The sequence below is a fragment of the Cynocephalus volans genome, chromosome 3 (assembly GCF_027409185.1).
Source record: "Cynocephalus volans isolate mCynVol1 chromosome 3, mCynVol1.pri, whole genome shotgun sequence".
NCBI classification, from domain to species: domain Eukaryota; kingdom Metazoa; phylum Chordata; class Mammalia; order Dermoptera; family Cynocephalidae; genus Cynocephalus; species Cynocephalus volans.
The window spans coordinates 72,100,232-72,126,464 of NC_084462.1; the positions used below are offsets into that span (position 1 = coordinate 72,100,232).

At 56.0% G+C, this 26,233-nt stretch overlaps 1 protein-coding gene and 1 non-coding gene across 2 annotated transcripts; one reads left to right on the forward strand and one right to left on the reverse strand.

Annotated features, from left to right (window-relative positions):
* Positions 1-255: 255 nt before the first annotated feature.
* Positions 256-362, forward strand: LOC134374151 (U6 spliceosomal RNA). Its single transcript, XR_010023027.1, has one exon. It is a non-coding gene; the product is annotated as a U6 spliceosomal RNA (small nuclear RNA).
* A 5,778-nt stretch (positions 363-6,140) lies between these two features.
* On the reverse strand, positions 6,141-14,372 carry SKOR1 (SKI family transcriptional corepressor 1). The gene is made up of 9 exons (XM_063091817.1): positions 14,266-14,372; positions 11,836-14,041; positions 10,711-10,801; positions 9,655-9,762; positions 9,081-9,152; positions 7,702-7,776; positions 7,362-7,436; positions 6,782-6,847; positions 6,141-6,235 (listed from the first exon to the last, which is right to left on the reverse strand). Exons 1-9 carry the CDS (start codon positions 14,370-14,372, stop codon positions 6,141-6,143), a joined length of 2,895 nt encoding a protein of 964 aa, XP_062947887.1.
* Between the last annotated feature and the right edge of the window lie 11,861 nt (positions 14,373-26,233).

The following is a 26,233-nucleotide window of genomic DNA, read 5'->3' on the forward strand; positions in this document are numbered from 1 at the left end:
GCGCCGAGGTCGGGCGGGAAGAGGGCCAATTTCCCATCATTCCTCAAATTTGCATAAAGGATGAAAGAGGCTTTGGGAAGCAATTAGATTAAATTTGGCCATAAGCACAAAGTTGCAAGTACAGAATGTGTCATACACAAAGTCATAATTTTTGGGGTATTTTGGAATCTAAAAACCCTATACCATTCAGTTGCCGTAACTGTAAAAGCATTCTAATTCTGAACTTTATATACTTTCTGGGTAAGTGACAGGTTCGTGCTCGCTTCGGCAGCACATATACTAAAATTGGAACGATACAGAGAAGATTAGCATGGCCCCTGCGCAAGGATGACACGCAAATTCGTGAAGCGTTCCATATTTTTCGCACCAGGTTTACTTTGGTTCACAGTTTACACTTTGAGGCGAACACCCTTTTCCAACAGGTACTATCTTCTGTTTGAAACAAATGAAACAGTAGTCTCAGGAGGCGGAATAAAAGGAGGTCGGGCCTAGGCAGACACCTCTGCCGTGCATTTTACATCTGGCCCGCGGGTCCCAGTTTGCGATTATTTCTATCTTGCCTCTGCTTCCCTCTACACTATCCTAAGAACTGCGGTACCCTTACACTTAAGCAAATGGTCTTGCCGAAGTTGATTCATTTCAGTTCCAAAACAAAACAGGATGCAGTGCAATGGTAAACATGAGGTGTAGTATAACAAGAACTTGCAGTAAGACTGACAGACTCCTCCGAATCTATAATAATAATAATAATAATAATAATAATAATAATAATAATAATAATAATAATAATAATACCACCCACCACTTACGGAGCATCTACCATGTGTCAGGGGCTTCACCAATATTTCACTTAACTATTCCTGACAGCCCCACCGAGGATTACCGTCACCATTTTACAGGAGACACTGAGGGGTAAAGCAATCTGGGCAAGATCAAGGCCTGATAAGACCATTAGAGGCACAGACCTGAAAAGATGAGGACTCCTTCCCCAGGCAATTCCATTGCAAACACATAGTCCTAATTAGTAGGGGGCTGGGGGAGTCCAACAAAGCCTGGATATTCCTGTGATGACTTAGTATTTTCTGAAATATCAATTTCTTTGCAAAATTAAAAGGTTGGTGCATCTGCTTTGCCTGAGCACGCACGCAGTCCACCTGGAGGGCGCTGCAGCCACTGGGGCCCACGTCGTTCGGCCTCCAGCGGCCGCACAGCCCCCACGCAGCTCCCAGGCAGTGGGGCGGCAGGTCGGACGCACAGCCCCGGCGCAGCCCCAGGTCGGCGGCGGGACCCCCCCCCCCCCCCCCGGCGGGCGCTCGGAGCTGCTGAGCAGTGTTCCTCCCTGGACTCATTTCTGCTCTCTTCAGTGGAGGTGAAATGATCCTTTCCAGGTAACAGCCGAAAATAGGGGGCTGTGGGACCTCTCGTTGCGCCTCTTCCTCGGCTAACGGCCTTCGATGCATGGAGTTAGAGGACAATCTTTGGTGGTTGGTTTCCCCTTCTTTCCCCAAAGACACCTGGTTCTTTGGCGGCCACTTGGGCCATTGGGTGAGTAGTTTGAAGAGGCTCCTTCTGGGGTGCCAAACAAGGAAACGACCAATGTTGGTGTGGCGCCCTGTCCTTCAGCCAAGGACAACCCAGGAGCCAGTAATGTAGTTACTAGCCTGTGTGTGTTGTGGAGGGGAGTGTTACAGGGGTAAAATGGAATTGAAGAGTGAGGGACTTTGCCCAAGACGGACCGTTCAGATGGTTCTAAAGAAACTTGTTCTTTCTGGAATGACCATTGTCTCAGAGCAGGAACTAGGAAAGACACAGGTAATTCCAGTCCTGGAAAATCCAGAAACCTGGCTGCTTTCCTGGCTCTGCACTAACTTGCTGAGAGAATTGGGCGAGTCCCTTAGCCCCTTTGGGTACATATCGTGAACAAGAGTGTTGGCACTGCAAGGTATCTTTCCAATCCAGGTGCTTGTAATTCTTATGAACGTGTCTCCCAAAAAGTTTGAGAGTCCAGGCTTGAAAAAGCACTATCCCCTTTCCTGGGCCCCGGGAGGAACAGAGGCCACAGACAGGGCGCTCATTTGGGGACTCTAAAAGCATTCCTGTCTTGAGTCTCAGGGCTGGAAAATGAACTCAGGGTTGCGGTCTTAGCAAACACCAATATATTAGCACTTTTTATATGCCAGGACCTGTTCTTGGTACTTTACATATATTAACTAATTACATGTACAGCATAGTTCTATGAAGTAGGTTCTGTTATTTTTCTTGTTAATATGAGGAACCCGAAGCACAGAAAGATTCAGCAACTTGCCCAATGTCACACAACTAGTCAGTGGCAGAGCATTGAGAGCTCGGTAAATCAGGCTACAGAGTTTGTGCTCTTAATTGAACACTATGCCGCTTCTGAGGGTGGGGAAGGGAGATAAGCCCATTTAGAATTAATGGAAAGAGCATGCAGATCCAGTTCTGCCTTTGTTGATGTTCTGAATTCAAGGCCGGAGTCCTATTTCTTGCAAAGGATCAAGGCTATATATACTTCACAACAGAGTGCCTGGTGACCTTGCAAATGTGAGGGAGTGAAGGAGCACCCTCTTTGGTACACAGCTGAAACAGGAAGAAAGTTTTCCTCTTCTAGGTTGACAATCATTTCCCTCACACCTGCTCCCAATATTAATCCTATTGATGAAGGATCTTTCTAAGCAGTAAGCCTGGGCTTAATTAACCTTATGCAAATGACTTAATTGATTTTCAGTGGCTGTTGTCCGGATGCACCAAGAATTCCTTCCCTCAGCCATTTCCAGCACCTAGATGAACCACAGAGTTGGAACCCATTCATCTAGACATTTGTTGTGTGCCTGTGGTGCACTGGGCCCTGTGCTGGAGATCACAAGAGCAAGGTATGACCCTCGTTGTTGAGGTACTTACAGTCCTCCTCGACACACCCACACACAATCAAAGATAACAATGGGAAGTGAGTGCCCTGCTAGCTTCGTGAACCAAGTGCCGCAGAGAACACAGAAGTAGTTACTTGTGTCCCAAGAATTGAGGGGTCTTCTGGGTGCTTTTGCAGACAGCTTACCCGGATTTGCAGAAGAAATGGACTTGGAAAGCGACTTACTGGTTTCTCCCAGGGAAAGAAGCAACCTGATGCTGTCTCCACCAGCGTCTTTAGCTTTGCCCAGTCTGGATTTTCTGGGACAGGTGGGGATAGAGACCATCATCCCACTGTGGCTCCCAAGAGGAGTCGGAGTTCCTTTGGAGAAAAAGCTGTCGGAGGTGGAAGGGGAATGTTTACCTGGTCCCTTAGCCCCAAACCTCAGACTCCAAGCCAGTCCTCCTGTAGGTACCGCTGCCTAACCAAACACGCCGGGAGAACAGCCCGGAGGACATTCTGTGCCTCACCGCCTCCTCCCAACTCCCCAAACCACACTTTTTTTTGCTTGAGCCAAGGCACCCTAGTCTGGGCCTTCAGGCGTTGGCTGTAATGCCTAAAATCTGTCGCAAGGTGGCAACGTTGTGGCGAGAAATAGACTTAAAATGCTGGGGTTTTCAAAGCATATTTTCCCTATTAATGTTTCATTTAACTTAATTAGAATCTGGTAAACTAATTAAAGTAGCTACGAGCCCCGCAATCAGCAATAATTCGTATAATTATTGATAATTACATCCATACCAATCGTTTGGTTATTAACATTTGGGGGGAACAAACCTCTTCTGAAAGGACGTGGAGCCCAGGAGGGTTTTTGCGACTGAGCTCTGGGTCGCATCCTCCTACATCCCCAATCCGCAGAGATTCCGGCCCAGATGGGGCACCCCTTCCAGCGGGCCCCAGCTGCTTACGTGCTTCTGGCCACTCTGGGGGAATTTGGGGAGGAAGAGTGGAAAGGAACATTTGCTAGGCTCCTCTGTCGGGCCGCAGCCACGGAACTTCCTGCCTGGGAGGTAACTGTGATGCCCATTTTGCAGGAAGGAAAGTGCAGCTTCCAAAGGTGCAGTTACGCTGTGGGGAAAGGCGCGTACAATCTCCAGCACCCGTGCCTCCGGGCTCCATCCCAGCCCCTGATGCGCCCTCAGGTCACTTCCTCTCTGGACATCACTTTCTCCTTGGGTCCAGCGGAGACTGATCTGGTAGATCACGCCAATATGAAACGTTCCCGTTCCCTGGAGGGTCCTGAGGCGACGCTTCACAGTTTGCCTGGCCTCCTCACCGCTATTAACTCCCTTATGACCTCTCTGGGTCTAGCCCTCGTAATGTCCCCGGACTTGAGAACACCGAGCCCAGCGCAAGCGGCTCTGGGTTCCTGCCTTAACCGCTCGGCTGGTCTCCCCGTCTGCACCCCTTCCCAGCACCCCAGAGCGTGCCCTTAGCTCGCCGGCTGCGCCATGAAACTTCCCGGTCCGCGCAGCCGAGGGCTCCTGGTCCCGAGCTCCTCGCTAGGCGGTGCGGGCCGGGCGCCAGCCTCCGGGGTCTCGATCCCGAGAGACGTGCAGTGCGAGCCGGGGGCGTCCGGGTGGCAGGGCCGTCGGGGCGCTGGTCCCTGCCACGGACCGCCGCCCGGGGCTCGGCTCCCCTCCCAGAGCGCTTCCACGAGCCGCCGGGAACAGAGGTCTGAATACTTTTTTACAGAGGCGAAACGGAAGGCCAGGGAAAATAGAGGGCGCGACACGGGCCCCTTGCTAGCCAGCCGAGGAGGTGAAACGGCAGCCAGGGCGGAATGATTCTCAATATCGTGCGCTTCCTACTCCATCCACACTTCCCTCCCCACGTAAAAAAAGTGCTTTGCAGTGTATATCCGTTATCTGTAGCCCACCCAGCAGGTGCGCTGTGGAAACAAGCCGTCGGGAGGCCCGCGGCCAGCGAGCCTCCCCTTCCTCCTCCACGTCCTTACCCCCCCTCGGACTGAAATGTGAGGGAACATTAAGATGCGGCCAGGGATCTCTTCTTTCGGGTAGCGGCCGGGCAGGCACCGGGCATCCACGCACGAGCTCCATGTGGCGCCTTCCACCCCACCCCAGCGATCAAGGGCCAGGCCGAAGGCGCCCGTGCCACCTGGAGAGGCAATCCTGGTTGAACCTGGGATTCCGAGCAAGGCGCCCTGAATCTAAGCTCACCTCCCCCAGTGTAGCAGGGAAGAGCCGGAGACCGCGGCGTCAGGAACCATGCAGTAGTCCCCTTTCCAGCTGGGGCCCAAGGGATGGTTCTAAACGCGAAGAGGTGGTGGCCTGTGGGGAAAATTGGGTGGGTGGGTCTGGAGGGGCTTGTGGAGAGGTCCGTACACTAGCTGCTGTCCACCGGCGTAGGCGCAAATCTAACCCCGGGCGCCCCTGAACCCGCGGGGCGGTCCCCATGACCCACCTGTTGCACAGTCCTCCTTGCCCGTCCCTGTTCCCGCTCCACCTGCAAGCTGCCCCCGCACTCCCACCTCCACAGCCCCAAGAAGTGACAGATTTCTGTTTTTCTTTTTTTTTTTTTTTAATTAAAAACAAAAGTTACGGATACAGGGTGCTCTCCCCAAACAGGCTCAAGGTGGTTACCATCTCGTGAGTCAGTTGTCGCCCTTTTAAAGTGCTGTTACATCAAGAGATTACAACAAAAAGACAAAGCAAAATCCAAAGGGGAATGCAAAACGGAACTGGAAGTAGGTCCAGGAGAAGGAGGAAGCAAAATAACTTAAAGCACAAATAAATTAAAGTGAACCTAATACTGAACCAGGAGACTCACAGTACATTTATATCCATTGCACATAGCCACTTTGTCATTAGGAACAAGAGTTTCAGAAGTGGACGGGACAGGGAGCGCGGGGCCAGCGCCAGCGAAGTTGCTACATCGTATTCACAATCGGGGTCCGAGGCTGTACACGAGGTGGGGGAGGAAGGACTCCCTCTCCCCCCCCCCACCCCTGGGCAGTTCAGTTAACCCCTTGAGGTCCGATGCCCTGGCGTTCAACCGAGGGGCGAGGCGGTATTTACACTTGGAAGCCGAGCCAGTGCCCTGGACTGGGACTCCCGGGAAGAGGCGAGCGGACGAGCGGCTGTATTTACATCGGTCCGAATGGCTTGTTCCTCGCTCTCGGCCGCCGCGGCAGCAGGTATTTACAAGAAGGAGCAGCATGGCTTGAGGGCGCGTGGGCGCGGCGGGGCCGGCCCTAGGGCAACAGCGGGGGCTTGAAGGAGCAGTTGCCAGTGCAGTGGCGGGGCGTCAGCATCTTGCAGGAGAAGTGATGCAGCGCGTCGTGGGCTTCTGGGAAGAGAGTCGCGCCGGCCACGTTGGGCGCCTCGCCTTGCCCACTCGGTCCCCTCGTCCCCTTCCCCCGCCCCCTCCCCCCGCCCCCTCCCCGACCTTACCCAACCCTTTGGGGGCAGTTCTCAACCGAACTGATCTGGAGGAGGTAGGAGGGTCAGAGAGAGACCCTAGTGATTCAGAGCCACTGCTCTGGTTCAATAGCCCCATTTCACAGAAGAGGAAAGTGAGGCACAGTGGGGGTAAGGGGAGGAAGTCGACTTGCCCAAGGCCAGAGATGGGACCAGAAGGCAAATTTTCCGATCCAGAGCCCAAAGGGTCTTTCTCCCTAGCCCACCGTTCTAGAATCATTTCCCCATTAAAATCAATTTCCACCTCCCTCTTCTCAGCTTCTGATCTACGTAGACCCTAGCCTTCCCCCCCGACTAGTCCCGCTGTTTCTTCCTTCCATCCATCCGTCCTTGAGTCATTCTTTCAGTCAACCAGTCAGTCGACGGCACAACCAGCACCTAGCACCCTCCTATCTTTGTTTCCCGGCCCCCGCACCTTTCAATTTCTGCTGGATGGCGTAGCGCGCCTTCCGCTCCTGGTCGAGTTCGTTACACAAGGTATCTAGAAGACATGCGAGGGGCCGGGTGAGGAAACGCACACCACCCTCCGCCGGCCGGGGTCACAGCCCGGGTGTCATCGTCTCCCTAGGGCGCAGCCCCTTGCAGAAACAACTCTGGGGACAGGGGGAGGAGGGGGCACCGACGCTTCACACTGCAGACTGGCGGAGGGAGGAAATGGTCTGGGATGGCGCTTAAAGGCAGACGGATTTAACCAAAATTAAAGCAAACTTAGGCATTACTTCCCAGGTAATTTTACGCCTCGATTTTTAATTTAGAAACCATGGAAATTGCCGCGATAAGAAGTTCAATCACTCCATGTAATGATGCCTGCAAGCCGTTTGCTGGGCTCGCTTGCCATTCTGAGGCTAATCAGAGTATACAAAGGATATTAAATAAAAAAAATAATTGTTAAATTACCTTCAATTTAAATCCAAATGACTGAGCCAACATTGCGGCTCCTGCCAGACGAGAGGCAGTTAGGGCCCATGCAGGCGCTCACCTGACTCCCGTCTTACCTCTGACAATTTGCAGCTGTTGCACCATTTCTTCTCGATAAGCCAATTCTCTCTTCATTTGATCCTGAAAATTATCTGTGCAAATTGATTACGTGAGAGCTGTTACGCACAGCCCCCTCCCGCAGCTCCACTTCCCCACTCTCTACTCCCCCCCCCTCCCCCACCCCCCCCCCTCCACCCCCACCCAAGTTGTTCCTCTTGCTGGAAACCCGGGAAAAAAGGAGAGATTCCTGGCTCCCGCAGGGGTGCAATGGCAGCTGCCTGCACCCAGCTCCCCAAGTGGGGGGTGGGGGGACAGGAAAGCTCAGTGATGAGGTAGGGTGGGGTGGGATGCAGGTACCTTTGAGACTCTGAAATTCCCTCTCCAGCTTCTTGCGGAGCTCCATTTGCTCCAGGAGCAGTTTTTGCAGTTCCTCTGTGAAGGGGAGGGAGTGAGGGATAAAGAGGGAGAAGAATGGGGAACTTAGGGGATCCAGAAGGCACCCAGGTCCTGCCCTGGCCAATAGCCCTGAGACCGGAGTAGGGGGAGATGGACTGGTAGGTAGAGGCCCTGTGCATTCAGGCTTTCCCATGTGCATTCAAATGATTTGGGCAAAGAAACACGACTAGGGTAGGATGCCGAGGAGAATAAAATTCAGGATGGTAGAACCCATATTAGACTCGGTTCCAGGAACTAACCAGCTTGGCATCTGCTTTAAGTTGTTCCTAACTTAGAGGCAGGCCTAGGAAAACTTGATTTCCCACTTCAAATGACAGGCCTAATTCCTTCTTTCAAAACAAATCAGGGAGAACCTGGTCACAGCTTTGGATACCTTTCCCAGAAAAATACACATACAACAGTTTGCCTACAATTTCAGGAGGTTCCTGGACTCCCCAAATCCATGCTAAGAGCCCACATATAAAGCACAAATGATTTTGAAGGTAATGGCATATTGTGTAAAATCTGTAACTAGAAAGAGTGGAAGACCACCAGTGCTTGTGTCCCTCCCCCTACCAATTTCTAAGTCCATCCATGGGCTGGGGGGGGGGGCAGGTGGTTATGGAAGCCTCCTTTAGTGCCCTCAGAAACCAGCTCTGAAGGGGGAGTTGCCCTGACCATGGGGTCATTTGTATCTGGGTCCTCTCCAATGGAAAAGCTCTTCCATTAGAGGGACAAAATGAGGTTTGAGACTCCCTTCCTCTGTGACTCAAGCCATACTCTCCCCCTTGCAGGCTGAGCAGCAACCCAGGATCCTGTTCTGCAAACAATCTCCATCCTCACTCCATTTAGGGTAGAGTGGGGGTGGTCACACATTAATTTGTGGCAGGGGGAAATAACTTGTCAGACATTCCTAGAATAAATCCCTCCCTGCAATCTTGCTATTCAAAAAAAGTCCTGTTTTCTGTTGAGTTTGGGAGACCCAGATTGTCCTGTCTGTCCACAGGCATCAAGTTCTGAGAATCATTACTCATTTCTCTTTCTCCTTGGGCTTTTCAGACAGACCCTGGCCTTGGGAACCCAAATTTCTAATAAACCTCTGAGGTTTGGTTCACTCCCCCCCCCCCACATGTACACACTTCTGTGCTAGGATAATCCCTTCCACTCAATGAAATGAAAACTGATTCCCCAAGAGCCATGTCTTTACCACACTCACTCCCTACAGGAATAACACCTCCTCTACAGGAAGGGCCCATCTCCCTCAAGCACAGTGTACTCCCATTTCACAGATTTAACCTCACCTCTGGCCAGGTTCTCAATATCTTTCTCCACCAGCTGAGTTCCTGTGACATCCAGGTTAAGTCCATCTTCGCCTGGGATACGAGGACAGGTAAGAGGGGTTCTGTCTTGGGAGAGGAGTGAACTAATGGGGAACTGCCAAGTCAGGAATCTATTGCAGACTTTCTGTCTTTAGAGGAGACAGTTACAGGCATCCAGTGCTACACACCTTCCAAGCGTCATTTTAGGAGGTAGGAGAATTGACCCACTAAAGGAGAGTGGGCTCAGGGGAGATGGGCTGTCCCAGGGCAGGAAGTGTCCTTTGACTTGTTTTATGTGGGTAAGGGTGTCTCTCCATTTCCTTTCAGGATGCCCCCTGCCCTTACCCGGAAGAGCCCCAAACCCACCAAGGAGATACCAACTCAGGAAATCTGGCCTGCACCTCACCCTCCTTATCTAAATATTTATCTGCTCGCCGCGGAAGGAAACCGGCAGCCGCTTACTTTTGATTGGAAACCTCACAAACCTGTGGGAACACGGGCGACCTGGGACCCAGCTCCTGGGTGCGGGTAGGGCGCAAGGAGTTCTAGGGCTCACCTCGGTCTGTATTTGTGGGACTTGGCTGGGAGATACTCCTTTGGTCTGGATACGATTTCCTCGTTTCCAAATCATCGGCGGTCGAGTGATTGTCTTCCTTATCTGGCTCTTAAAAGCAATAAACCGAGTTTCAAGGAGAGGCAAAGAAACCGTGACCCCGATACTGTCAGAGCTGCCGCGGTCGGGGCGCCCCAGCCCTAATTAAAAGCGTCGTGGCCACCTCTGGTTCCCGGCTGTGCGCCCAGGCGCGCGCCCTGACGCTTCGGGCCGGGAACCCCCTCCCCCGCTCGCGGTCTGCTCATCCCCCGGCTTCACGACCCCGCCCCAGCCCCTCGAAAAAGAGCAAGACTAGCAGCCGAGCCCACCAGGGACAAGCGACCTACATCGCGCGCAGATACTGGGGCACCGCGAGCGCGCGTGGCCGCCGGGTCTGTCCGCGCTACTCCTGCCGAGAACGCGACCACGGTGGCGATCGTCGGAATGATGATGGGGGCGGGGAGGGGACATCATCCCGGACTCAGCTGTCTCAGCCTGCCTGGATTTCCAAGGCCCCCATCCCCTCCTCTGTGAGCAATCTGGTCCCGTGTACAAGTGCAGGGACCCCCCTCGTGTTGGGCCGTAGCTACTCCGGCGCTTCTGGGGTACCCAAGCACGAGGCTAAGCGCCCCATCCTCCGCCCAGACCCGGCCTGGCCACGGGGGGCCCCGCAGCCAAACACACTTGCTGAATAAACGAGAGGACTTGAGGGAGGTGCCAGGCGTGATTTTCGAAAGGTTTTAAGCCAGCGTGTAAGGTGTAGCGGAGCATCAGTGCATGTATGCATGTGTGGTGGGCAGGGCCGGTGGTGGTTGTTTTTAAGTAACCAAACAGTGGAAGTTGTTGGGACTTCTCTCTTAGCTTCCTTTCTCTTCTATTATTTTTCTTTTCCTCTCTCTCCTTCTATCGCTCTCTCTGGGTCTCTCTTCCCCCCTCGTCTCCCCTCACAGGCCTTCTTTGGACCCGGCGCTCTGCCTACGGCCCCCCGTTACAGTGGCCAGTGGCCTCGGCAGGCGTTACCGTGGGCCTCGGGGGTGCAGAGGTAGGAGGCCGCGGGCCCCAGCGCCGCCGCCGCGCTCTTCACGTGCTCGTCCCTCTCGGGCGCGTACACCTGCGGCGGCCGAGAAATGACAGGCGATTAGGGGGGACCCTTGGCGGCGGCCCGAAGCCGCCCAGCCCTGCTCCGCCGCCGAGAGAAGACGCCGAGAAGGTGGCGGACGTTGGCGCGCCCGGGGGACCTGAGTGCCCCGGACAGAGGTGACGCACGCGGGGCGCCCTTGCGTGCTCGGAGCCCGTACCACTGCTGTGGATGCAGAGAATTATGAGGGCCCACGAGAAAATTACTCGAAACGCAAAGCGGCCCCCACCCTGTGCGCCCGCCTCCCTTTCGGCATTTTGCCTCCCGCTTGTGACCGTGCCCCGTCCCCGGCATAAATGACGCCTTTCGCATCCGGTTAATGATTTGTGTTTTAATGAACCGAATGGAAATGTACAGGTGTGTGCACCCACTTTCCAAATGGCCAACGATTCGGGCCTAGCTGCACCCCACCCCTCAAGCCCAACCTGAGAGCCTCGCTCCACCCTCCACCGCGTCCCGAGAGAGCTTCCCAGCAACGAACCCTGCAGTTCCCAAGGCGGGAGTTCGGAGAGACTCGGAAAACTATGAGTTGGGGTGGCGGGAGGTTGGGGGGCCCGATTTGGGGAGAGGCCGCCCTCTCCTCTCCTCAGCTGCCCGTCCTCCTTAGGACTCTGACCCCAGTCCGGGCCTGGCCTCGCGAGCGCTTTTCTCTGGGTCCCTTTCTGTCCTCTTTCTTCCTCCAGATCCCTGTTACTTCTTTCTGTGTCTGTGTGTCTGGCAGTCACTGCCGGTCCCCTCCCCACTCGCATCAACAAAAACAAAGCACCCGCGTTCCTCAGGCCTAACTTCCCCCCGCCCCCCATCTTCCAGAACCCTCAGTCGGGTCCCAGCGAGCCCAGCTCCGAAGCGCGCCCGACGCTGGGCCGGGCGGGAGCAGCCGGGGCCTGCTGCTCGAACGCCTGCGCGGAACGAAATCCCGTCCCGCTCCCCTCCCGGGCCTGCCCCGCATCCGGGCCGAGCGGAGGGGAAGGTGGGGGCGCCACCGGCAGAGCGGGCACGGAGCTCACCTTGGCCGGCGCGGGGCCTCCTAGGGGCCCGCAAGGCTCTCGCAGCTCGTAACCGCCGCTCGGCGGGCTCCTCTCGGGTCTCCGCACCACGTCGTCGACCGCCAGGTCCCCGAATGCGGACCGGCCGGCTGGGGGTGGCCCAAGGCGGCGCTGAGGGCGGGGGCTGCCGCCGTCGGGAGAGTCTGCGGGAACGTCCGCGCCCGAAGAGGTGGCGGACGGGGGCGCAGCGGGCTGGTCGCCATCTGGGCCACCTCCCGTGCTGGGAGCGCTGGCCTCGGTCTCGTCCTGGGCGCCCTCGTCGTCCGGAAAGCGGTTGGACTCCACGTCCACCTCGGGCTCGTCCGCGGTGTCCACGTCAGGCGAGGCGGAACGATAGCTGGAGCTGCCCTCGCTCAGGAAGTCCGGACTCACGTAGCCGCCGCCCGGCCCCGGCCCCGGCCCCGTCCCCGGCCCAGGCCCGCGAGCAGGCCCCGCACCGTACGCCTCGCGGGCGCTACCGTAGAGCTTGGCGATGCTTTCGGTGTCTTTGACCACCGGCCGGAAGGCCGACACATAGGAGCCTTTGCGTGCGGGCGGCGGCGGAGGGGGCAGCGGGGCCAGGGGTGGCGGCAGCGCCTCGTCCGCGCCATCCTCGTCCATCGGCCCGCGGGACAGAGCGCTCGGGCAGCGCTCCTCCCCTCCGAGACCGCCCTCCTTGGCTGGCTCGGTACCGTCCAGGGCCTCCGGGCCGCCGCCGCCAGCAGCCGCCGCAGCCGCCGCCGCTGCCGCCGCCACAGCGGCCGCCACGGCCTTGGCTTGGCTCTGCGCGGCCGGGTAGGACGGCACCGGGAGGCTGCCTGCCGCTGGCCAGAACATGGGGAACGTCGGGTACACAGTGGCGGCGGCCGCCGCTGCAGCCACGGCCGCTGCGTCCTTGGCTGCCCCGGAGGGTTGGTGTCCCCAGAACATGGCGCCTCCGCCCGGGCCTGCCCCTGCCCCCGGGGGCAAGTGGCCAGCTCCCGGCCCACCCGCGACCCCGCCAGTGCCCGCGCCGCCGCCGCTCCCAGTGCCAGGGCCGCCCTTGGGCTCGCCTGCACCTAACACCGGGTCGTCCTTTTTGGGGCATAGACCGAAGGCCGTGGGGAAACCGTAAGGGTGCGGGAAAAGCGGCGGGGGCAGCTTTTGCAAGAGGCCAAAGCCTTTGCTGGGCACTGGGATCACCGGGTAGCTGCGTACGCCAGCGCCGCCACCAGGCCCTCCCGGACCCGCCGGGCCACTAGCTCCCGCCGCCAGGCCAAGTCCGCGTTGCGGGAGGGGAGGAGGTGGTCCGGGAGGCCCAGCAGGCTCATCTTCGCCACAGCGCAAGCTTTTGTGGGGCGGTGGACCTGGGGCCATCTCAGCACCGCACCCCGGGCCGCCGCCGCCGCCAGCACCACCCTTCCCCTGCCCACCCGATCCGCCATTAGCACCGCCTCCGCCGCCTCCTTGCAGAGAGAAGGTCCGTTTGCGCGTGCCGCCATTGAACATGGCCTTGACGTCCTCCCAGGCGTGGCTCAGTTCATCTGTAGCCGACTTGTCACTGAGTTTGAGGTGACGGCGCCACGAGTTGAAGTTGGCGGCGTCGGGTTGCGTATACTTGGCGTCAGGTGTGCGGTGCGAGTGGAAGATGAACTTGTTAGGCGAGAAGTACATGCTACAGTAGCCGCACTTGATGCACTTGGCACGCGAGCTGTTGTAGCGCGCGGGGATAAAGCTGCCACGCGACCCCCAAGCGCACTCGTGCACCACATCGAAGGCGAAGTTCTCGGGCAGCTTGGGTGGCTTGTGCTCGCCCAGGAACGACTTGCACAGGCGTTCGGCCTCACGCTTGGTGATCATGCCGCAGCGGCGCGACGAGATGGGCATGGCCCCGGCCCGTCGCAGAATCTCCAGCTGCACCGGCGTGCACTGCACGCACGTGATACCCAGGGCCACGCGGCGGTTGTGGATCTCATTGTAGCTGTAGTTCTTGAGGAGGGTATTGGAGATCTGCGCCAGGCACAGGCGCTCCTGGCCGTCGATGACCAGCGACACGATAGGCACCCCGTACAGCGACGTCTCGCCCACCTGGTTGGGTTTGAGAGCGCTGGAGCCCGAGTAGGGCTGCAGCTCTTGCTTGGAGTTGGGCGAGGAGCTGCCCTCGCGCCCCGGCCCCAGCTGAGTGGTGAGAGCCTCCATGCCGCCGCTCCTGCGAAACAGAGAAAGCAGAGAGCAGATGAGCCATTTTCAGAGCCGCCGCCGCGGCTTGGGCCCGCCCAGCAGGGCGCGCCGAGTGAAGCGCGCGGGGATACTTGGCAGTGGGGAGTCCAAGCTCATTCGCCCCCTGGACGGGCGCCTTTTGTTTTTCAGACCCGTGCTGGCGCCGGAACAAAAGCCCCCGGGGTGTGGGGGAGGAAAGGGGGTAATGGAGACCTCAGAAATACCAGGGCTTCAAGGAACCCAATCCCATTTGTGGATTGGGAAGGAAGTGGAACCCAGAGACGGAGAGTGACTTGCCCAAGGCCACACAGCAAAGCCATTGCCAAACCCAGGCTTTCCGGCGCCCAGATCCGTGCGCTTTCGGCCACCCTTGCAGCCCTCCCTGCCGGCTGGGGTCCTGCAGCCTGGGCTTCGGGGACCGGCCGCCCCTTTGCTCAGTAGCGCATGCACGCGGGCGGGCGGGGGCAGCGCGGGGTGGGGCCGTCACTGCCCACCTCCAGACAGCTGGAGGTTGGGGGTGGGGGGACCGGGAGAAGGAGGAGGGACTCCGGGCTGCCTGGGAGGGGGAGAGGCAGTGGCGACTGCTGTTCGCGGTGCTGAACCCGACCCTCTCCAAAGCGCGCCGTGCTTGCCCAGACCCAGGGTGGCCACCACCGCACCCAGCGCCGTGCGGAGCCGGCTTCCGGGGACGACAGCGCTGGTTTCCACAAACCCAAGCTTCTCCTCTCACGCCTGGTGCCCCGCGTTCGTTAAGCAGAAAGATTCCGGCTGGATATATAAACCGTTTTCTTTCCAGACATCAGTAGGACCAGGATCATGTAGTTCCTAACCACATTTTCCGTATTTTTAGCTGCGTTTCACACCAAAGCTGATTTCCATCGGGGTCAGCGCATGGGGCAGAGGGGTTCTCAAAGAAGTTTATCTATCGGAAGCCATTTCTTCTTCGCTTCCAATCGCCCACTCCCTGGGTTTCTCTCCTTCAGATATGTCTTTCCCACTCAGGCCAAATGCAGGCTCCCGGAGCTCTGGACTTCCTCTTTTGGGGGAGTTTCCTCTCTGAGTATCCTTCATGGCCGCTGTCTCTGCCCATATGGGCTGGAAGGAATCCGGGCTGGTCTTCGAAGCCACTGCAAAGCTCCGGGCACAAAAGTTGCTGCTGGTCCCGAGCTTTGCTTTCTGGCTCAGGCAGGGAGACAGCCGCTACCACAGACAGCAGCGGGGGCACCCGGGGACTTCTGCTTGGGGCCCTCTAGGTCGTCCGGCCCAGCCACGTGTCCTCAGACACGCAAGGCTCCGACCTGGCCCTCGGGGCCGCAGGCGCTCCTGCGCACCTGACAACCCCACCCTGAGGGCCCGACCCCTAAACTCAGGAAAGGCAAATCCGTTTTTAGAGGGGTCGCTCCAGCCTAACAAGTGATCCGAGTTCAAAAGTCTTCAGCGAGTAGACTGGAATCTTCTGTCTGTCTGTCTCTCTCCCTATTTGTGTAGGTGCTCCTCATTTGTCGATCATATCTGTCCCTGAGCTGTCTGTGTCTGCCAGCTCGCTCCTCTTTCTCCCATCTGTTTTCGTGCCTCTTCAAGTATCAAGCTATTTATCTATTAGCTGTCTGTTTCATCTTTATCTCTGCGGATCGAACTGAAACAAGTTGACCCTCCCTTCCTTTGCGTTGAAGTTCCTTGCAACATTTTAGGAGGCAAAAACACTGTGCTAACTCCCCTGCCCTCGGCCGAGGGGTCAGCAAGACAAGCCCCGCGCCCTACTGGAGGGCTCTCAGGCAGGCTGCGGAGGTGACTGGCGGGCGCGCGGCTCTGGGAAATGACGATGACTTCCTGGTTTCCCGAAATAGGCAAGTGTGCCCGGCCCGCATACAGTGAAGAGAGGGCCCCGAACCGAGCGCGTCCTCCCCCAGCTGAGGGTCCCGGATCCCCCCAGGTTTTCTCGAGTGAGAGGAGAGGGCTCTGGGCCTCGGAGCCAATAGAAGGGGGGCCCTAGGAAAGAAACAATTTGGGGGGCCAAAGCGGAGAGTACGGGCGAAGGGCCGTACGCAGCAATAAGGAGCAGCGGCCAGGGCAGCTCGGGAAACCCTCGCCAGCTCCTGGAGATTGAGGGGTGAGTTTGGGGAAGGCACCGAGGCGGGAGGCGGGCAGCGGTGGGAGCAAGGCGGTGGAGTCGTTGGTATAATAATAAAAAGAACAGCCGCGAGAGTCCAAATCAGAACTAAACGAAAAAAGGTTGTAGGTGCAGGGCGCGGGGACGGCGGGCTACCGGACGCCGGTACTTACGGTGCGGCGGCTGCTGGAGCCGGGCGAGCGGTGAGCGGAGGTGCGCGGCGGGCGGAGCGGCGGGCGGGAGTCCGGGATCCGCCGGCCTCTCCGGGTGACGGCGCGGCCCCTCCCCGCGCGCGCGCACAGCCGCGCTCCGCGGCTCCCTGCGCTCCCACCCGCGCCCCTCCCGCTCTCAGCAGGTGCCGGGCGTCAGGGTCCCGGGGGCGAAGACGTGTGCCCTGAGCCGCTGCCCCCGAAGCCGGGGACTGGCCCGAAGAAGCAGCAGAAGCCTGGAGTGCATGGCGCGGCGGCAGGCACAGCGCGGTCACAGTCCAAGTGGCAAGGCCGGCGCGAGGCGTGCGTGCCTGACAGCTGCGAGCCGGGGCGCCACACCCACCGCCCGTGCAGTCCCTCGCGCCCTCCCCGGGTCCGCCCGCCCGCCCGCGGGCCACGCGCGGAGCCCGCCGCCTCCCCGCAGCCTGCGCGCCCCAGGTAAGCGGCCGCACACCTGCGTCCCGCGCCCTGCACCTGCGTCCCGCGCTAGCCCGAGAGGCCAAGACGGAAGAAGGGCCCGGAGTCGCAAAGTTTGTCCCCAGGAACGAAGTGGGGAGGACCCAGGGCTCCCCGCCAGGAAGGCAGGTGTGGACCAGGCCAGGGCCAGGTGATGGAGCTGAGGGGGGCTCAGGAGGAAGGGGCGCGGGGAGAGGTACCTCACATTCGGGCCGCAAGCGAGGGCCAGGGCAGCGGAGCAGACAGTGGCCCTGGAGAGCCGGTAGGATCACCAGTGGCCGGGACAGGGAGTAGGGTGTGGGACTCCAGGGATGGCAGCCCGGAAGGGGCAGATCCACCTCCCCTGCGCTCCTGACTTAGACGGGAGACGTCAGGAGAGCTCTAGCCTGGGGAGGGGCGGCCTCCCGCCTCCCCCAGTGGGCAGGGGCCTCAGGAACTGGCTTGGGGGCCTCCCCTCCCCATCACCAACAGGCTCAAGGCAAGAGCCACATCATCGCTGGGAGAGACCTGAGGTCACCTGCTCTCTCAACGCTGCTAATTCAGTTTCCCCGTGGCGGGGGTCCAGCCTCCTGAGGCTACACATGCCCCTTGGCACCTTCTCTCTCCCCAAAACTCCGTTTTTCTCCACCCCTCTCTCCTCTCTCTACCGGTCTCTGTCTTCACCGTTCTTTTCCCCAATACCCCATTAGGTCCCTGTCTTCTTCTCTCTCAATTTCGGTCTCTTTCTCTTCATTTGAGGTCCCAGTCGCACCCCCGCCCCTCGCCCACATCCGGGCGCCCCCTCGGCCGCTTCCACCCCCCTCTCTGCCCCCGTGGCATTAAGTGTCCTTAATGGACACGTTAATTAAACTGTAATTAATCATACTGTCCGGCCCAAGTTTGAACAATTACCCTAATCAAACAGAAGTTAATAATGGCAGGGATGGCCCGGGGCGCGGCGGGCCGCGCGGGCAGGGGGCTCAGCGGCCGAGGCGGCTCCCGGCGGTGGCGGCGGAGGCGAGCGCAGCCTGTCCTTGGAACCCGGGCGGCGCCATAAATCTTCCGCGGGTAGCAGCGCGGGGTCGCCCTCGGCCCCGCTCCTTCGTTTTCCCTCTCGCTCCCTGTTGTGGGGCCCCCTCTGCTCCTGCGTTCCAGCTCCTCTGGGGCTCATCTCCTCTCCCCGTCTCTTCTCTTCCTTGGCTCGTAGGGACCCTGGGAAAGGCCTCTGGAAGTGCGAGAGGATCGCCCAGGCCTAGCTCCTGGAGAAAGGAGCGGCGAGGCCCAGCCTGGCTACTCGTTTGCCGCCCCCCCCCACCCACCCCGGGTAACGTGTTCTCCGAGGCCCTGAAAACTACTCCCAAGTTTGGGGGCTCTGTCTCCTCTGCGGGGTCTCTTCTAGATCTGGTTCGTGCTCTCTCACCTCCCTCATTTGCCATCTTTCTCTGCCTCTGGCCCCTCCATTCGCGCGTCTTTCCCAGGCTCTGCCTCTGTCCCTCTCCAACTCTGCCGCTCTTGACACCCCCCCCCCCGACTTCCCCAGTCCCCACCCGCTCATCTCTCTTCCTTCGGCCCAGGCTCCCCCATCCCATAATTACAATCCCGTTCGGTAATTATTCTTAGCCTCCTAATGATTCTTTAAAAGGCATCTCAGAATTTTGTATGGTGGTGACAACGATCCGTGGAGCCAGGACGCCCCCAGGGTGGTGGGGGGTGAAGTGGAAAGAGGATGGCCAGGGAACCCCTGAGACAGCCCTGCCCGTCCTGCCTCTATTGTACTGCGAGGGCCAACAACGTCTCCGGGACCAGCCTCTGGGGTGTCCCGGCAGCCGGGCCGCGGGGCGCCGGGGACCTCTCAAAGAGTAGCACCCCGGGTTACCACACCACGGGGAGTGCAGTGTTGCCTCTGCGTCCCCATTCAGCACCAAGCTACGGACAGCTCCCTGTGTCTTGGCCCAGGAGACCCAACCAGCAATCCTTTCTGGCCCTGAGCTGGAGAAAAATTGATGGCGCGTGGAGAGAAGCTGAGAAAGTGCCGCTGCTTGGTGCTGGTATTCGGAGAGCAGGCCTTGGGGGTTGGGGCTGGAGCTGTGCTCTGCACCAGAGTCGGACAGGTTAATATCATCGCGGACTGCACTTTACCGTTTGCAGAGCCGGTTCTCAAAACGGCCCTGGGATTAGGTTAGGATCATTTATTCCCATTTTACAGGCAGGAAACTGAGGGTCAGGCAGTGGAAGCCAACCCACCCAGGTTCCTCAGTCAAAAAGGGATGCAGGCTGATCTTCTAGACTCAAAATGTGTTGCCTTGCACGCTGCAGAGAGGGCCTAGCGTAGCGAAGGGACAGTAAGTAGAGCGCAGCGCCGCGCAGCTCGCGAGCTTGCATTATCGCCCTCACAACACTCCGTGCCGAGGAAAAAAAGTGTAGCAAAGCCAGGTCGCTTGCTCGGGTTCAGGCAGCCAGTGAGTGGCAGAGCTGGGACTTGAACGCAGGCTCAAACAGGGGTGGGTGGGACCCCTCTTCCTCAGTGGAAGCTCCGGGTCCCGCACCCTGTCCAAAGCATGTCCCGTGGGAGTCGCTGTCCTTGGACTTCCTGACCCCCATTATTGGAGATTTTCTCTCTCTTATCCGTTGCCCAGTGGCACCAGGGGTCAAAGGGCCGGACTGTGCATCCGGGACGCACCTCGCCTGCTCCCCCACACCCTGCCGGGCCTGCGCTGCCTCTGCGTCCGGGCGTCGCGTTCACGCGGCCGTGCCTCCTGCTCCCAATCGGGCTCGGGCTCGGGCTGGGACTGGGCGGCCGCGCCTCCTCCGCAAGCACATATCTTTTACCAGTTGAATTAACGGCAGTTTTCGTCAGTTAATTAGGTTTAATTTACATAATTAGTACAGTATAAAGAGGATTGGGGATAATCATGGGGTACGTAGCGCTTACTGTGTAAACACGTATTCTGAATTAAAAATCAGATGTAATTAAGGCGCGCAGGCCCTGTTTAGGCAGGGTTTTAATTGTAATGAATTTCTAATTAACACTCAATGATTGCCAAATGCAAAGGGCTGTAAAATTTTCTTGTAGTTTTGCTAATTTATTGTTTACTTAATATCTGGATATTAATCCGAAGGCCCGATAGACCAGAGCCCGGCGCCGGCGGCCCTGACCCGAGCAAGCGAGCAAGGCTGCGCAGGGCCCGCTGCGCCCCGACCTAAAGCAAAAGCGGGGCCGGGGGAGGGCCTGGGCTCGCCAGAGGCCGCAGATTACAGGTTCCTGCCGCCCAGCCCCTGCTCTTTGGGATCAGAGGTGAGACCAGCGCTCCTCCCAGCAGGGGACTCCCCGCTCCGGGGACCATAAAAAGGAGGGAGAAAAGTGGCCTTGATGGGTCCAGATCCGGTTCTTCTACTGACCGCTTGAGTTAGACCTTGACTTGGCCTCCATAACTGCACCTGTAGGATGGACACGCTGACTGGCACTTTCCTGGAGTCCCAACAACTCCGACCCATGAGACTTTCTTTTGGAGCCCTGCGGAGAGGAGGGGCTTGGGGGACCGTACTTGGGTGTAGGTCGCTTGAGCTTGGAGTGGGGGAGGGGTAGAGCCAGGAAGCCTTGGGAATGGTTTGAAGGTCTTGGGGCCGGACTATGCCCTTCTCGAGGCTCTTGGGGGATGCAAGCTAGTCGGGGAGGGACTGAGGAGGGAACCCAGGACCTACCTTGTTTGCCCTAACCAGACATAGAAGCCTCCAAGGCCTGAGCAGAGGTATTAGGGAAAGGGTGGGCAAGCAGCTCCTGCTGGCTCCAGGATTTCTCCATGAGGATACCCTCTCCCAATCTCTACTTTTGATCCCTCCCCACTTCCCAGGTGGCCTCTGGAGTGAGAGGCTCCCCTGCTGTCAGCTCCAGCTTAGCCACAAGCCTCTTTCCAAGGTCTTCTCTGCATGGGAGAGACTGTGGGTACTGAGAAGTTTCCCACCAACCCAAGGAAACACACCAAGAAAATTCAATTTCACCAGAGGCTTCTTCCCCAAACAACAGGCTGCTTTAACTTCTCCCTCCCTGCACCTGCCTTTCAGAAGCCTCAGGGCCTCTCCTCAACACTGTGCAGGGCCTCCTCTAAGCCTGCCTCCTTGCCGGACCCCTCATCCCTCTCAGTCTCATGGCTGTTTTATTTTCATTATTGGATTGTTCACAAGTTAACATTTCCTGATTACTTATTTGTGAATGTTTTCTGTCTCTCCCACTAGAATGTTTTGTTTGCTGTTATACCCAGGGCCTTAGAACAGGGCCTAGCACGCAGTAGGTACTCAACATGTTTGCTGAACGAATGAATGAACAGTATTTGAGTGTGAGGTCTCTGAGCTGCAGCCAAGGTCCCAGCTAACTTGCTGGCTGCAATGACTGCTGCCCTTGGGGTCTGGTGGCCCAGTCTGATTCTTCAAGAGAAGGTTCTCTGCTTCTAGGTGATGTTTCAGGATTCCTGCCTTCCAGAGACAGGCACTTAGGCAGAGCCCAGGCTTGTCTCAGGAGGTGGGGAGCAGCTGGCAGGCTTGCTGAGCTTTCCCTTGTTGCTAGAGCCTTCCTTACCAGGGGCTCCTCCACTCAGCACAGTGGAGGGACGGGCTGGAAAGACAACAGATTCTGGAGCCAGCAAGACTTGCTTTGTTTGAATCTCCAAACCTTCATCTGTGAAATAGTCAGCCAGGCCTTTTGTGGATGACAAAATGATTAAATGATTAAATGTATGGTACACAGCCAGGGCTGGGACCAGAGTGAGGTGGTTAGGGCATAAAATGTAAGGGTGCACACATTTTCATGGTCCTGAAAGTCCTTTCTCTAGTCCCAGGGCTGCACAAAGCACATGGCAAAGGGTAGATACTCAGCACATGTGAGCTCCCCTTCTCTGACAGCCTCAGATCACTTCAGGATGGCTGCCTGAACATTGGAGACCAGTCTGTTTGCTGGGATAGGTCAAGGCAGCTCTGGGCCCAGGTTTTGGGGTGCTGGGCAAACTACAGGATGCCATATCAGTTAAAGGAAGGGCTGGGATTCCAGGCCAACAGTTCCCCATAGGCTCCCAGATCCACTGTACTAACCCCAGGGAACCCAAGATGAGAAATCATTCACATATGATATAATTCATCCATTTAAAGTATACAATTCAATGATTTTTCATATATTCACAGTTGGGCAACCATCACCACTATTGTTGTTAGAATATTTTCATGACCCCAGAGAGAAACCTTGTACCCATTAGCTGTCACCCCTCATTTCCCTAACCTCCCCTAGTCCTAAGCAACCACTGGTCTACTTTCTGTCTCTATAGATTTGCTTATTCTGGACATTTCACATAAATGGAATCATACAATATGTGGTCCTTCTATGACTAGCTTCTTTCACTTATCATAATGTTTTCAAGGTTCATACATGTAGCATGTATCAGCATTTCATTCCTTTTTACTGCTATATAATATTCCATTGTACGCATATACCACATTTTGTTTATCTCTTCATCCATTGACAGATATCGGGTTGTTTTCATTTTTTGGCTATTAAGAATGATGCTGCTATGAACATTCATGTACAAGTTTTTGTGTGACTGCATGTTTTAATTTCTCTTGGGTGTATACCTAAGTATGGAATTGCTGGGTCATACCATGAGTCTATGATTAACATTTTAAAAAACTGCCAGATGGTTTTTCCAAAGTGCTACACCATTTTACATCCTCACCAGCAATGTATGAGGGTTCCAATTTCTCCATATCCTCGACAACATTTGTTATTATTTGTCTTTTTTATTATAGCCATTCTAGTGGGTGTGAAATATTATCCTATTGTGGCTTTGATTTGCATTTCCCTGATGAAATGATGGTGAGCATCTTTTCATGTGCTTATTAGTTATTTGCACATCTTATTTGGAGAAATATCTATTCAGATCCTTTGCCTGTTTTTTCAGTTGGGATATGTGTGTTTTTATTATTGAGTTGTAAGAGTTCTTTATATATTCTAGATACAAGTCCCTTATCAGATATATGATTTCCAAATATCTTCTGTCATTTGGTGAGTCATCTTTTCACTCACAATCTTTTCTTAATGGTGTCCTTTGGAGCACAAAAGTTTTTAATCTTGATGATGTCTCATTTATCTATTTTATTTTTGCTGCTTGTGCTTCTGGCATCATATCTAAGGAAGCTTTGCCATGAGATTAACTCCTATATTTTCTTCTAAGAGTTTTATAGTTTTAGCTCTTTAGTTTTAATCTATGATCTACCCATTTGAGTTAATTTTTGTATATGATGTAAGGTAGGGGTCCAAATTCATTCTTTTGCACTTGGATATCTACAGCACCATTTGTTGAAATATTATCCTCTGTCCATTAAATTGTCTTGGCATCCCTCTGGCTTTTCTGGTCTGGACAAATGACTATACTCCCTTTTCCAGGAGAGATGGTGCCAGCCTTGCTGCGATTTCCAGTGAGCAAGTGGGTGGCCCCAGCTGGGAGAGGGGACTCCCCCAGGGACTCTCTGAAACCTCAGCAGTGTCCAGCATAGGCACTGGCTGGAGCCACCGTCGATTCATCAAATACTTAGCACCTCCTGTATGACAGGAGCTGGGGACACAGCAGGGATCAAAGCAAGCTAGTCCCTGCTCTCTGGAGCTCACATCCCAGCAGGAAGATGGACAAGAGAGACGACCATAATTTCAACTGGTAACAATTGCCATGAAGAAGAAATAAAGCAGAGTAAGGGGATAGAGAGGGACAGAATTAGGGCCGGGGGTGGCAGGGGTGGTGGGAGGAGGGTCACTTTAATATTTCCATTGGCACCAGCTAAGGGAACTTGAGTCTGCACTGTGCACCAGAGACTGTGCTCAGCCTTTGGCACCTCTCATTTAGTTCTCCCAAGAATCTTGTAATGCCAGCATGCCTATTCACAGCCTGTCAGATGCAGGCTGTGTTCTCTTAGTACTCTTACTCCAGGAAGGGAGACAGAATGCCCCACAGTTACTTCATCCCAGGCTAGTGTAGTGCTAGAGGCACATGCCACATACATTAGAAGGCAGAGGGCAAAGTGAATTATCAGTGGTCGGGTAGAGAGAAAGAGGAAAAGCCTCAGCAATGTTTGCTGGAGAATGACCAGTTTCTGAGCAGTTCCAGTGAGCTGCCATTTGCATCTGCAGAGGAGGGAGGCTGGGCTGGCCCCTTTTCTGTGGAGGCCCATTACTCCTGGGGAAGGGAGATGAAAAAGTGGGGAGTCACAAGGACTGAGGTGGTTGTGTGTGGGTCTGTGTGTATTGGGGTAGGGGTGCCTGGTGGCAGGAAAGGGGTAGAGACCAGCTCTTCACAAGTGTTTTGTGCATGTCATAGTCAGCAGCAGGAATGGTTTAATAATGACATCAATAATGCCCACAACTGTCATTACTCCATTTTATCAATGGGGAAACTGAGGCTCAGGGAGGTTAGGCATACTGCCCAGGGCCACCACAGCATGGTGTTGGAGCCAAGACTCAAACCCAGGTTGGTGTGACTCCAAGCCCATGCTTCTCATAGCAACATTCCACCCTGTCCCCAACAGGATTGCCAAAAAGAGACCTAGGAGGCTGTGGTGTGGAAGAGAAGGGCTCAATTTGGGTGTCAGAAGACAAACATTGAATCCTCCCTCCCCCACTGCCTTGCTAGATGACTCTGACCAAGAGATTTTAAAAATTTAAAAACAAATTATTTTTATTACAAAAATGATACATGTTCATTGTGTTACATTTGAAACACACAGAATAGTAGAGAGAAAACTGAAGAGCAGCCACAATCCCATCGCTGCAATGTCTATGTGTGCTTTTATAAGTGTCTTGTTCCTGGATGGCTGGAGGCATGGAGGGGCCAGGTCACTGAAGTTCTCGGAAGCCCCGGTCACCTTGCCCTCCCTGCTTCATTTAGGCAACCACTATTTCTCGACCACCTCCTGAATGCCAGGCGCTAACCCAGCTCCTGCCTTCCCGGGGCTCACTCTGAAACGAGGCAGGCAGCCGGTGCAAGGAAACAGATCAGGATAATGCAGCAAGGTCAGGCAGTGACCAGAGCCTCTGGGCTGGGCTCCTATACCCACAGGTGGGCCACGCCAGGTGGGTGTCACAAAAGACCTTCTCAGAAGAATTGCATTTCAGCCAGGCCTTGGAGGATGAACAAGAATTGGGCAGCAGACAGAGGATTGCGGGAAAGATGTGCAGGCTGAGGGAACAGCCCATGCGATGGCTCAGAGGCAGAGGGCTCGGCACGTTCAGGGAGCAGAGTATCATCCCCTGTGACAGGAACATGGAGTGGCAGACAGGGGTAGGGATGCCCTGCTGCCCCGCCCTTGCAGGGTGCTGGGAGGACCAGATGAGATGGGTGTGAAGCAGTTTGGTATACTCAGATCATAATAGGGTTTAAGACAAATAGGGTTTTTCTTCTTTCTCTGAACTTTTCCCATCTTGCTGCCCTCACGGTTTTTCCCAGTGTGTGCCCCATTGCTACACCGTCCCCCTTCCCCCTCATCCCCTACCCCCAGGGAAAGAGACAAAAAGAGCAAACTCCTAGGAAGGAACAGCAGCACAGTCTGACTAGATGCTTTTAACTAAGTCTGCGGCAGGAGAGACTTTTTATCCCTTGCAAGTTAATGCAAACTGTTAGGGAGATAAATAAATGACAGAGCTGCCGATGAACTGTTGGGCTCAAAGGAGGGACATTTGTCTCACTTTAGAAGAAGGACCTGGAGGGCTCAGCCCCATCGACTCGTTCATTGTGCTGTTATCTGCCAGAGAGGTGGTGACACCACAGCAATTAAGACAAACTTTAGTCTGTAAGTTCGTGCCTGCAATCTCACGGCTTCAAAACAAGACAAATGATACCGCCAAGGGAGGAAACAAAGTCTTTTTCAGACTCTGTCCAAAGTCGTAGCACATATTTGTAGTTGTTCAGCAGAAAATTTGTCATTATGAGGCCTGGGTTCTGCTGGCCCCCCCACTGCCTCACGTTATAATTCATTTTGGTGGCCCGAGCCAGCCCAGACTGTCTCTGGGACTTTACCTGGCCTCCTCCTGAGAGGCCCCACCCCTGCCAGCCCTACCTGCCCCCTGGTTTACGGGCGGGCGTCTCTGGTGCATCAGGGACACGATTTCTGCCAAGGCAGAATGGAGTCATGACAAAGCCAGCAAGTGCCATTGCAACCCAGCCCTGCCACGGAGGGCCAGCTGACCTTAGCCCACTTCCTCTCTAGCAGCCAGTGCCCACAAGGGACCAGGCTCAGGCCGCTTCCACCTGCCTGGGTTCCCCGCAGGCCCCTTCCTCGCCTCCTGGCTCCTGATCCCATGTCACCACACCTATTGCCCTTCACTACAGCACCCCAGAGGGCAAACTGGCCTCAGTTTCCCTCCTCTTCCATGCTTCCCACCAGCCCCAGTCTCTGG